The 12,583-nt window shown below is 40.0% G+C and overlaps 1 protein-coding gene across 5 annotated transcripts in view; it reads right to left on the bottom strand.

Annotated features, from left to right (window-relative positions):
• Positions 1 to 537: 537 nt before the first annotated feature.
• Positions 538 to 12,583, bottom strand: part of LOC125619047 (1-phosphatidylinositol 4,5-bisphosphate phosphodiesterase beta-4-like) — a 288,730-nt gene continuing 276,684 nt past the window's right edge. For all 5 annotated transcript variants that reach the window (XM_048811303.1, XM_048811300.1, XM_048811299.1 and 2 more), the window contains 3 exons: positions 9,054 to 9,133; positions 6,547 to 6,600; positions 538 to 700 (listed from right to left, as the gene is read on the bottom strand). In XM_048811303.1, the coding sequence (XP_048667260.1) occupies positions 553 to 700; positions 6,547 to 6,600; positions 9,054 to 9,133 (282 nt within the window). In that variant the 3' untranslated portion in view covers positions 538 to 552. The remainder of the gene's footprint in view (positions 701 to 6,546; positions 6,601 to 9,053; positions 9,134 to 12,583) is intronic.

The following is a 12,583-nucleotide window of genomic DNA, read 5'->3' as shown; positions in this document are numbered from 1 at the left end:
TGTACATTTCAAATAGAACTCGTTAAAGTGGTCACCGGCTTAGAGCTTTCTTTCAGTCCATAAATTAATTTCAATTATCTTCAATCAGAAGAGCCACAACCACAAATGGTTGGTTTGAGGAGGAATGCTTCCTAAAGTATTGCAAGGTCACCTTGAAGAACTGAGTTGATTAGTTAATTATTCAAGCTGATGCTGTACCTAGTTGACACCAGTATGGCTGGACTTCTCTAAAATAAGCTCCATAAACTGTGTAAGAAACAGCCTGGCTTTCATTTCCTTATCTTAATAAGGCTGACAAAATTCAGCTGACAAAATTTACTCTGAAACAAACTAGTTGAATTCTCAAAGCTTTCATTAAAATGCTTGGCAAAATGAGCTGGGGCTATAACTCAGTTGGTAGAGTGCTTGCCTTGCAAGCACAAGGCCCTGGGTTCAATCCCTGGCACCAAAAAAAAAAAAAAAAATTGCTTCGAGAGAGGAAAAGAGGTGAAGGGAAAATTAATGGTACTCTATGTTTCTGAATCTTACTGAGGCCAGTTTAATGTAAATAATCTAGCTTACCCCATGTGAGAGCACAAATAACAAAATGATTTTAAAACATGTGAAGTTAACGAGTACCTTTCCACTGGGAAGACCTAATTCCTTGAGTGCTTGAAAGATCACCTTCTCTGTTTTCCCCGATGCAAAGGTTCTAGTGATACTAAAGCAGGAGAGAACGAAAGAAAAATTCAAGTTATTATTCATTCATTCATGCTTTCTCTGATGCAAAAAATACAAGTAATTCTAGGGATGGTGGGACCGTGGGAAAAAGAAAAGCATATTAAAACTACTTTTCATTTGTGGGTGCTTTTCATTCCCTACACCAGGTCTTCCTCTGGTCACCAAAGCTGATTCTGCTAAGGATGGCACTTGATTCTAAGACAAGTGGTCCCCTTAGGTGCTTGTGAACATGAGGAGGACCAGGAGGCTACACACTGTTGGAGAAAACATGACTCATTTTGATCCTAAGAAATTATTTTCTGAGGCAAAAGGAATGTGGCAGATGGGAAAGTAGCTCTAGAATCAAACCTCATGTTGACAACATTTGCACGTTAGGGAAAGGACAGCTGCTCAGAACTCAGTCCAGCCTAGGATTGCTGTTGTTCTGTTCTTTTCACACTTTCTATGGTAGAAACACCTCATCAGGCATATTTTGATTTTTTATTTCATGCTCAGCATTCTTGAGCCACTTGGCAATATTAACTGCTTCAAGGATTAGAGACTTTATTATGAAAGTGATAGGTTGCTGGGGTGGGGGTGGGTGGGTATTTATCTAGTGTTTCAACAGAATCCTGCCATTACTGAATAGCTTTGTAACTAGTATAATGACCATACAAGCTAAACAAATGCATAACACTATAATAGAGTGCATTTCCTGGTGTTAGTAAGAAAAGGAAAGAGTTCTCATTATAAATACACAGGCGATGCTGAGAATGAAAGCCATCAAGGGAAGGATTTGGTAGTCTGGAGCCCCACACTTGGTTCTAAGTTGAGCCTCAGCCACCAAAGGAACCTTCATTCACTCCCTGGTTGGAAGTCCCTAGTGATCCTGTTTAAATATTTCCAAGATTACTTAAACTCTAACTGCAGATGGCCATCTTTGACTTGAAGATGGAGCCTGCTTTCACCTGTGAAGCTTAGCTTTGTAATGTCTTCAGAGCAGCAGAGGGTTTTGAACAGCATCTCATACACAACCTTTTCATACATTCCACCATTCATGTTAAGTGGAAGGTAGGTTCTACATGTAAGCACTAAGAGCCAGTTACTCTCCATGAGTGGGAGAAAGCACCACTTCAACTGCAGAGTACAACTCCCCAAAACTGGAAGGAAATAGCTTTAGGTGAATGAATTATTATTACATGTTCATTCAAAGCCTTATTGTTTCATATGAAGTCCAAGAATACTTCAAGAAAAACATTTTTAAGAGTGCTTGAGTCAATTGTATTTCAGTGGAAGGAGGCCTATGAATCTGCAGACATGGTGGAACACAGGTGTGTGATATTAACAAACTTTCAACAGATTTCTAGCACAGTGGGTGCTATGCTCCAATTTTCTCACGTCTGGAAAGTTTATGCAATTCATATACATCGAACTGGGGTGAGATGTGATTTATCTAGTCTTTTAAATTCAGGGTAAAAGTGGTATTTAGAGTGTCTTTCTTTTCTTTCTTTCTTTTTCTTTTTAAAAATATGTTAAGTTAATATAAGACCTACAGACCCACAGCAGGTTCGGGTGCCTATAATTAGGTGGAAAATCTTTGCATAGCGATCTCAGGAAGACCTAGCTAACTCAAGTCTCTGTTAGGTTTAGACAAGCCTGATATAACATAATGAAAACTGATCAACATGGTCATGGATGCATTTAATTTGGAGTCTGAGCCTTGATTGTGAAAGAGAACCTGTGCTATGGGAAGGGAAGAGTCTATGTATGGGAGTAGAATTTTTTCACAAGTGCTTGGCTGGGTGCAAAGAAAGAGGACACAGAAATAGTGTTGGAGAGAAAGGAAGCAGGAGAAGAAGGGGGAGGGACAGTTTTCAGGTCCACCTTCTCATGAGAGGACTTGGGGTGGGCAATCCTACCACTGATTTGCTCACCTTTATTCTACAAGAAAACAAACCCAGGATAGAAAATGGGAGCAGGGATTTAAACAGATCATTTTCCAGCAGTGGTGTCTATTTCTTTTATTATATAAACTTTTATGAATCATTCTTTTTTATTTTGTTGACAGTGTTAGGGATCAGACCCAGGGCCTCACATGCTAGGCAAGCACTCCACCACTGAGCAGCATCCCTAACCTTCTGAATAGTTCTTGAGTCCCCATTCACACCGGGGACCGGGGGTTATGGACTGAAAGTGAATTCTTTGGGTTTTTCAAAAGATGCCCTTTAACAGGGTTCCTAAGAGAAACACAACTTAACCCAGGCTGGGGACATTTTAGACACTGTAGGTGTATTTCATGGGAATGCAGTATATGTATAAACTACAGTGTTTACAAGGGGACTTTGACTTATTCAGCTCTCTATATATTATACTTATAGCCTCATGCCCAAAGAGTTCAGTTTAGTGCTTCATAGCTAACAGGCACTCAATGAGATATTGTTAAATCAAAATAAACCATTCCCTTCCTCAAAAGCAATGTAAAAAAATCAAACACTCTTGAGTTGTGTCCAGTCTTAGTAGAGTTCTGGTTAAATTCCATAGTCCAGGGAACCTTGCAAGTAGCTACAAGAGCAACAATCCTAGAAACTTAAGGGCTCCTACACAAGTTCTGCAATGAATCCAGGAGTTTAACACCATCTTCTGACACAGTTACAGAAGATTCTTGCAGTGAAAGAATGGGACACTGCCCTGCAGAATCAACCCAAGGCATCGATGGGTAATGCAGGACTGGGCCGCTATGACCACACACCTGAGATTCTTGGCTACTTTTCCACAGTTGCCTCCCTAAGGACCTCTGCTAGCCATCACCCACAATCATCATTTGGCTTCCCATCACTCAACTCTCTAGGCACAGAACCACACTGCAGTTTTCAAGGGATGGGAGATAGGAACAGAGCTATTTTCGAAGTGCTAGTCCAAGTGGGAGAATGAAATCAGAAGGGCAGACTGTGTAAGAATACGTACATAAAAAAAAGAGCGAAGGGGAAGGCAAGGAGTAGACTTCCTTCATTTGTCATTCCTACAATTTCCCAGATATTAAATTTTTGGTTTAATGATGAAGAACAGGGGCTATTCTCAAGCTATGTAATAGCAATGAAGCCAGATCCCTTTTAACAGATGAACATGATGTACACTACACTAATAGTTTCCATTTTTAAAACTGCAAAATGATGGTGATGAAATGACATTTTTAAAGTGTTTATGCTTCATATCCATTAAGACATTAAGAACAATTTCCACCAAACCCTTGGCAGCTCATCTACCAGGAGAGTTATCCGCTCTTGGTTGGCTTGGTATCAATTCTCCCTCAGCTCTAACAAACTGCCCCCAGGTCACAGATGTCTTGTGTCAAACACTTGTTAGTACTAGCAAACACTACAGAGTCCATGTTGAAGAAAGTAAAAGAAGATGCAAAATATCTAGGCTATTCCTACCATAAAGGTGGTAACAGTTTTGTATGTGAACATACTGGATAAACTCAATGAAATCAGAAGAGGCTTCTAAGCTTAGCTATAACTATGGCTTGATTGGAAGCATTCATACAAATGAAATCACAAGTGCTAGTTACAAGAGCTTTGATCACAATCTATGTGCTTCTACTTTGTCCATTTCCTGAATCTTGTCTTGAAAGTAAAGACAGGATAGAAAGGTATGGCAAACAGATTCAACTGACATTTCTGTTCATCACACTGCTATCTGGGCTCCCTAAAGTTTGGGCTTATTACTTCAATATTGACTTTAAATAAACCTGCAATCTCTATATAGCAATAGCTTTAGGATATAGGGATACATTAAAATAATTGTCCTGCTATAGCTCAATGGAACAAAACATTTTTAAATAAAATAAGGGTTGGTGTAGAGCATCTTTGTCAACAACTATCAGTCAAAGGTGCTAGCAAGCCTGTTTTTAAAAAAATTCTAAAATTGACTTGTCACTAAGTTATTAAAAAAACCCAGAGATCCATAGATCATGTGTGTGTGTGTGTGTATAATACAGATATATATATATATATATATTTGTAAAGACTACAACAATTGCATGAGGTCTGTGAGCCACACTGCCCAGGCTTCTTCGTGATTTCTGTTTCCTATTTGCTCATAAATATTTCAGTAGTGTCACATTGATACTTAAGTTCACGATTCCTATAACCTATGGAATTCAGAAAAATGATGACTTATAGGACCATTCTGTTCACTGTGACAAGAATAATGTCAGGGGGTATGTAGACACTTGTGCGGGGATGCAGAATGGACACTTCTGAGCAGAACAAAGCACCTGGGCAGGAAGGGAGAAAAAGAAAAGATAGAAATGTCACTGCTGACCAGTATCCACTCAAATGCTATGTACTTGTTGACCTGTTTGCCTTGTCCATGAAAGATGAATCAGTTCTAAGACCCAGAACTGCTGGTGGAATTTGTTGCTATTTGTTACTTTGCTTCTTTGTCAAATGGATGTACAGAGAAGACCTCAACATGAACTTGAGCCTGGGGAATCTTGGAAGCATGGGTTGGTTCTGGGGAGCCTGTGTTTGATTCAGGTGGTGGGATTAGGATCATGAATCCAAATACCCTTCTGGCGTTGTGTGGACAGCTGATACTCTGGCGCCCAGCCTAGCTTCTGAAATTTTTATGAATGCTTATACAAACACCAAGCAAAATGATCCACTGCCAGGTGTGGTGGCACAGGGTTGTAATCCCTGCAGCTTGGGAAGTTGAGGCAGGAGGATTGCAAGCTGAAAGCGAGCCTCAGTAACTTAGCAAGACCCTGTATCAAAATAAAAAATAAATTGGGCTGGGGCATATAGCTCAGCAGTTAAACACTCCTGGGTTCAATCTCCAGTACAAAAAAAAAAAAAAAATTCCCATCATTATCATCATAGAAACTTTCAAGTATATACACTATTAACAAACTCGAAATCCTGGAAAAAAAGGAATGCATGGGGAATTCTCAGAGGGAGAAATAACTCAGCACAAAACTATGAAAGAGGATGTGTCTGGCTCATGTCCTCTTCCTTTATGATTCTACCTAAACGTGTCTTTCTTTATCATTGTTAACCTGGGTGGGGTTGGAGAGGATATGGCAGCTCTTTGGTGTATGTGGTTTCAAATCTTAACCTGATCTTAATACCAGTATGATGGTATCCAGAGGAGAGGCTTTTGGGAGGTGATTAGACCCTGAGGGTGGAACCCTCATGAATGGGATTAGTGCCCTGACACCAGGGACTTCAGAGAGCTCTCTACCCCTCTTTCCACAATGTGAAGGCACAGCCAGGGGACATAGTCTTCAGCCTCGAAAAAGGCCCTTACCAGGATTGGGTCAGGCTGGCACCCTGGTCTTAGACTTCCAACCTCCAAAACTATGAGGAATAAACTTCTGTTGTTCATTAGCCATCCTGTCTGTGACACCCTGTTATAGCAGCCTGAACTAAGACAGCAGCCCTGAGCAGCAAAGCCCAAAATGAGAATGTCCAGAGGCAGCATGCTTCCAAGACCGTCCATAAACTCTCTCCGTAGTAGATACACGGAATAAATTTCTTCACTTAACTGATGGTTTGCTCAGGTAAGTACGTAAAAGAAATTTTAATCTTAAAACCCACTATCTGAAGATTAAAAAAAAAAAAAACACTACATTTTCATATGTTCTTTATCAGTATCGATGCTCCCTGTTCTGAGGAAAAATGCAACTTTACTTTCACACATGATTTCTACAGTCTGAACATGGCATGTGACAAAAGGATTCAAACTAAGCTTCCAGAAATATCTTAAAGGCAATTAACACACAATACTTTCAGAGAGCTCTGTCTTTGGTTTGGTATCATGGAGCATGGCCAAGAATAATTGACTTACCTCCTAACTGGAATTTTACCGGTTGTGTTGGTCATAAATGCCAATTTCATCCAGCTGGAAAACAACAACAACAATACTGTTTATTAGAAGGAACAGCTTCAATCCAATGAAGAACTTTAAAACAAAATGTATTCCAACAAAAACATCTGTCCTAAAAATCTCAGATAATTATGTAGTATGAGATGAATTCGGGACTATCAGATTTGGTAGATAAAAACATAGAACCTTCAGTTAAATTTGAATTTCAGACAGGTAGCATAACATTTTTTGTGTAAGTATGTCCTGTATAATACTTGGAAAACATAGTAAAACATTATCTGTTACTTATCTAAAATTCAATTAACTGAGGAACCAATGTTTTATCTGGTAAACCTAGATGAACCATAAAATTGGATGCTTAAACTGAGCAAAACATACTGCCAGTACTTATTTGTGATTGACCTCATCCTTAATTCTTGTACTTTACTAATATACCAATGTGACAGAAAATGCAAATGAACAGTGATACCAGCCAGAATTGTCCTGAGGACCCATGAGGATCCATCACTCCAGGATCCCAGTATCATAACATAGATCAAAGCTCCGCCTTCCTTAACCTTCAATGGTCAGAGAAGGTCATCATAATGTTGGGTAACTCTGTGTTCTCCCTATGCTCATGGGCTACATGAGGACCCAGAACATCTGTTTATATTGTAGAACTAGGATGGTTCTTAGCTAATGACTTCCATTCTCACTGTTTCCAGTTAATAATATCCTAAGCATCCACAGAACATCAGGACTTAGTACTAAGTTTCTGGTTTTGGTCAAGTTTCTTGGAAAAACAAGTGACCAATTCTTTAGAAGATGTTTTCAGGAAAAGGGAGTGAGGAAGGCAGATTGGGCAGGGAAGATGATTAAGCAAAGCTGTAGTCTTAGCTGGAGCTTTAGCCTGATCTTCTGTGACATGCACCAGCCTTGGTGGCACAGGGATGGCCTTTCGTTCCCCGTTTGAGCCTGCTATTGGCTTTAGGCTTCCCCTTAGAGGGAGACAGGGGCATCATCTCCTGGGCATGGAGGCTTCCACTTAGCAGAGGGTAATCTCTGGAGAAGTGGACAGGTCTGAGCTGCTGGTGGATGGGTCAACACCAGCTCCACAAAGGCATCTGGATAGGATGCTGGAAGATTTGGTGTCCGGATATGAATATTTGGGTCACTAAGTATCAATGAGCCTTCCGAAGTCTTTGATCCTTTGAGACTATCAGTAACCAAAGTCACAACACTGAAATTTCCATTAAGCTTCTCTTTAAGAAAAAAAAAAAAAGACAGAAAAGAAAAGAAAGGAAAAAGAAAAAATATGCCAGAGTCACTGTAAGGGAAAAAAAAGGCTGCTAAACAGCAAATAGGAATTTACAAAACTATATAAGTTCCTCCACTATGATGATGGAGAGAAAGTTGGAGGGATACTATAACATTCAAGTAACTAGTATTGCATGAGGAGTGACTGGAAGCCAGGTACTGGGCTAGGTGCTTTCCAATTTTACCTTCATGGTAATTTTAATTCCCAGATGGGAAAAATGAAGCTGAGAAATTGCCTGAAGTGGCAAAGCTGGGGTCGATAGCCCAGATCCATATCTGTGGTATAACCAGGAAGTGAAGACTGAGAATGCCTTAGGACTGGCCTGTTCGCCCACTACCAAACAGGAACGATGAGTCACTGAATCACACTGTTGATGCCACAGCCTAGTTTTGAGAGATGGGGAACGCATCCCCACAATTTCTCCATGTGATTCCTTTTGGCACCTCACAGACTCTACCGATAGTTCTATACATGCAGGCAACCTCATACCCTTATGGATCCACTGCTTTTCAAAAAGGCTAACATTGGACTTTGGCTAGGATTTCTTCTTGGAGAATTTTCATGTCACCTTGAAAGACTAGTTTGAGTAGGGTTAAAATCTACCACTTTAATACTCCTCTGGATTTTAGATGAAATGAGCTGGGGTAAGACCTCAGAATCCTTGACTGAATTTTAGAAAGAAATTCACAAGGATGCTTGGATCCTTGATTGTGGCTCAACGGCAGGCATTAGACCAGGGGCCAGGGCCTTCTTTTCTCACCATAGCCAAGGCTGTTTCTGCACATGTTTCTCTCTGCCATGCTCCTCATTTGTTTCTGAAGTGGAGGTTGAGCTACTCTGGTACCCAGTAATGGGCCCCAGGCATGCAGAACTACCTATCAGGAAACTGAAGATATAAAAACCATAGGCTACAGAGTGGCTGAAGTTCCTGTAGCTTTTGGCAATCAACCACATGTTTCCCCTGGGCTTGGGGCTAAAGGTTCATGATGAGTGCTGTGCTAGATTGCATGAAGAGTGTAGATTTGTGTTGGTCAGCTCATGGTCCAAGGTCAGGAAAGTGGAGGGGGAAGGCAGGCAGGAATTGGCCTGACAAGATACTTAGGCTTCATCTCCTAAGGTGACCACTGCTTGATAATTTCCAAGAACAAAGGATGATGCAAACAAAACTCACTGTTTCTTGAGGCAGGTCATTGGACTGACGTTGTTGGCCCTGAAGTTGTGTATGATTGATCTCAGGCCTTCTACCCATTGCTGAAAGAAAGAAAAAAAAAAATGTCTCTTGGTGAGCAAATATGTTGCAGCAAAATAAGGTGTTTTATTTATTTATTCATTTTAAAAAATCAGACAGCCTATGTTCATTTTGTGTAATAAAAATAAAAACTTTTCATTTATCCCCTTCCTGCCACATAGCTATCTACATTTTGTACACTCATTTTTATCCTTTAATAAAAGGATACTTTTTATTTGCATGAAGATAAATGTGGCATCTATAGTCCCATAAAATACAGGGTTGCCACAAAGGAATGCTGCCCACTGGTTGAGTTTTTAAACTTTCTATTTGCAGTCTCTTTAAATATAGGCCCTCTTTTTGTTGCTGGCAATCTCAGATCTTCCTAAGCAATATTATATAATACATGATGACCTATCTCCCTATTCCTGTTTTAGAGCATGAATTCATAGGGGTCCTTCCATTGTATGATTCTTTTAATCTCTGTTTGTTATGTATTTTACCTGTCAATGTTTTCCAAAAAAGCTTTGATTGCCTGGGTACCCGAACCAAGCAGTGAGTGATGTGCTCAGGCAATTTCTGTATAAGGACTTGGACCTCAGTTGTGGTTCATACCATCACTCCATGGATTTACAAGGGAAAGTGAAGGAAGATTGAGCCTGGCAGAGAAGGAATCTAGCTCTCTAAAAGGGCATTTTACTAGAAAAAGCTATTCCATGAACTAAGGCAAACTGTTTTTGGATCCAGTAACTGATGCCAACGAATGTTGTCAGAGCATCACACCCTCAATAAAATGCACTGCAACAAATTGGTATTGTGGGTCAAATAGAACCATGGCTCACACCTAAGCAGCTTCCTTACCTTCACCTTCTTAGACTTATAGTCTGAGTGCTTAGGTTTACTGGTCAGTGCTAAGAAAGGAAAAGTATTTTGGAATAGACAGCCATATAAATGGAAATACTACCTGCAACATTCACATATGTCTCTTTGAATTTAAATGAAATAGATATAAAATTCAGCATCTCAGTTGCACTAGTCATATTTCAGATGCTCAAAAGCTAACATGGGACTGATGACTATCATACTGGAGAGTACAAATAGGAACATTTCCATCATCACAGAAGTTTCTGTTGGACAGTCCAGCACAGTACAACCAGGTTTATCATGGTCAAGCGATTTAATCCTTGCAAGGGCCACAGGTGATGACTGAACTATGAGTGTATATTTGGTTTTGCTATTTAGCTTCTGTTAATTTTAATTGTGTTAAAATATATACAATATAAAGCCTAATCGTTTCAAGTGAATAGTTCGGTGGCATTAATTCCATTCAGCATATTGTGCTGCCACCAACAGGATATATGGCCACAATGGTTTTCATCATGAAAAAATGCAACATTACCCTTTTAACAGTAATTTCCCATCCCCGTGTTCCCCAAGTCCTTGTTGACCACCATTCTATGTGTGTATGTGTTTATGTGTGTGTGTGTGTATGTGTGTGTTACTGGGTACTGAACCCAGAGGTGCTCTACCACTGAGTTACATCCCATTCCTCCTTCCCTTCCTTCCTTCTTTTCTTTCTTTTCTTCCTTCCTTCCTTCCCTCTTTCTCTCTCTCTTTCTTTTTTTAAATTTTAAGATAGGGTCTCACTAAATTGCCTAGACTGACCTTGAACTCAGTCTCCTGGGTGATGGGATTACAGATGAGCACCACCCCACCCCCAGCCCCTGCCACCATTCTACTTTCTGTCTCTATAATTTCAACTACTCTGGATATCTCAAATAAGTGAAATTATAAAGGATGTGTTCTTTTGGCTTGTTTCACTCTGAATAATGTCCTCAACCTCGCTCTATGCTTTAGTATATTTAGAATTTTCTGCATTTTTGTGGATGAAAAATATTCCATTGCGGTATATTTCATATTTTGCTTATTTATTTGTCTATCAATGGACACGTAGGTTACTTCTACTCTGGCTCTTATGGTTAACGCTGCTATGAATACTGGTACATGAGTATCTCTAGCCCTGCTTTCAATTCTTTGGGGTAACGGTTGAGAAGTGGAATTGTTGGATCATATGGTAATTTTGTGTTTATTTTTTGAGGAACCACCAAACTGTTTTTCCATGGAAGTTGTACCATCTCACATTCCTACCAACAATGCACAAGGGTTCTGTTTTTTTTCCGTATATGCTCACTTGCTATTTTCTTTGGTTTTTGAATGCAGCCATCCTGATGGGTATGAAGCTCACAGGGTTTTTCCTGCTTCTTTTGTGCTCCAGTCATTCCTAACAGCTTTCTGGGGGAAGAGTTGGGAGCTTGAAGACGTAAATCTCCTTTTACAACTAGCAAAGTCCAGTTTCCTGAGAACCATGAATAGCATCAGAAGCCTCAGCAAACCTGAAGGTGAGGTCAGAATTCTGAGGGAGGAGGAAGAAATAAAATAGTAGCGTGAAAGAAACGCCTCCCTTATTTTTCATCATCAGACCTCTCTTCCTCTGTCAGGCTAAATGTGGACTGTAACTCCCTGGAGATTATCAAATATCCTGTTATTGGTCTAACAAACCAGAGGCCCACACAGTTTCCCAAGACCAGACAGAAAAAGCACAAATAATTTGGTTGGCATTAACTGGGAAGTGTTTTCTCAACCTGAAGGCTTATGACATGTTCCAAAACACAGAATGAGGTTCATAGTTTCCTAGGGCCAAAATGTGGACAATTCAGAGAGAAGAGTGCCTGTTTTCCCCCTCCTCCCTGACCTTTTAAATGTTGTTGTTTTTAGGGATAAATTCCAGAGATGGTGGGCTTTGCGGAGGCTTAAATAGCTTTCATCTTTTGAAAACACAATACTGGTAAAGAATCTTGTTTATCTGAATGAAAATGTAACTGAGAATGGCCTTTAAAGTCATTACTTCCATCCAATGTCAGGGCCCAGGCTTCAGTTAGTAGCAAATGCCACCAGAATCCTCAGAGGCCCTAAAGGATAATGAGAGAAGTATTGCTTAGTTCTCCCTATGATGAAAGAAAGGCTGAGGGCCTTGCTTCAGGTCACAGAGCAGCTGGCTTACAGCAGAGGGCAGTAAGAACTCTGCAGCTTGCAGGCCCTTCCTATAGGGCATATATTCACTCAATGACCTGTCCACACCTCTTCCTCTATGACATGGAAAAGGTCCCTTCAGACTTTTCTTTCTATGATTATTCAGGTCAAACCCACTTAGCTATGGTCAAAGGACTGTAGGAAAAAAAAAAAGTGAAAGCTTCTTTGTCTTATTTTGTTCTTTTTAAACATAAAGTAGATGATATGCCAGCAGATGTCAGTAGAGTCCTAGTTTTGGTGGAAAGTTTTGCCAGGTGTGAACTATATACCTATCAACTTTGACCTTTTCCAGATTCACAAAAGCAAAATATGGCAACTTAGATATGTTTTTGGAATTGCTGAAAATAAGCTGGCATGACAATCAATTAGGATGCTTCTTTTAC

The sequence above is a fragment of the Marmota marmota genome, unplaced genomic scaffold (genome assembly GCF_001458135.2).
Source record: "Marmota marmota marmota unplaced genomic scaffold, marMar, whole genome shotgun sequence".
Taxonomy (NCBI): domain Eukaryota; kingdom Metazoa; phylum Chordata; class Mammalia; order Rodentia; family Sciuridae; genus Marmota; species Marmota marmota.
Note: the sequence above shows the minus strand (reverse complement) of the source record. Positions and strands in the feature narration are given on the sequence as shown.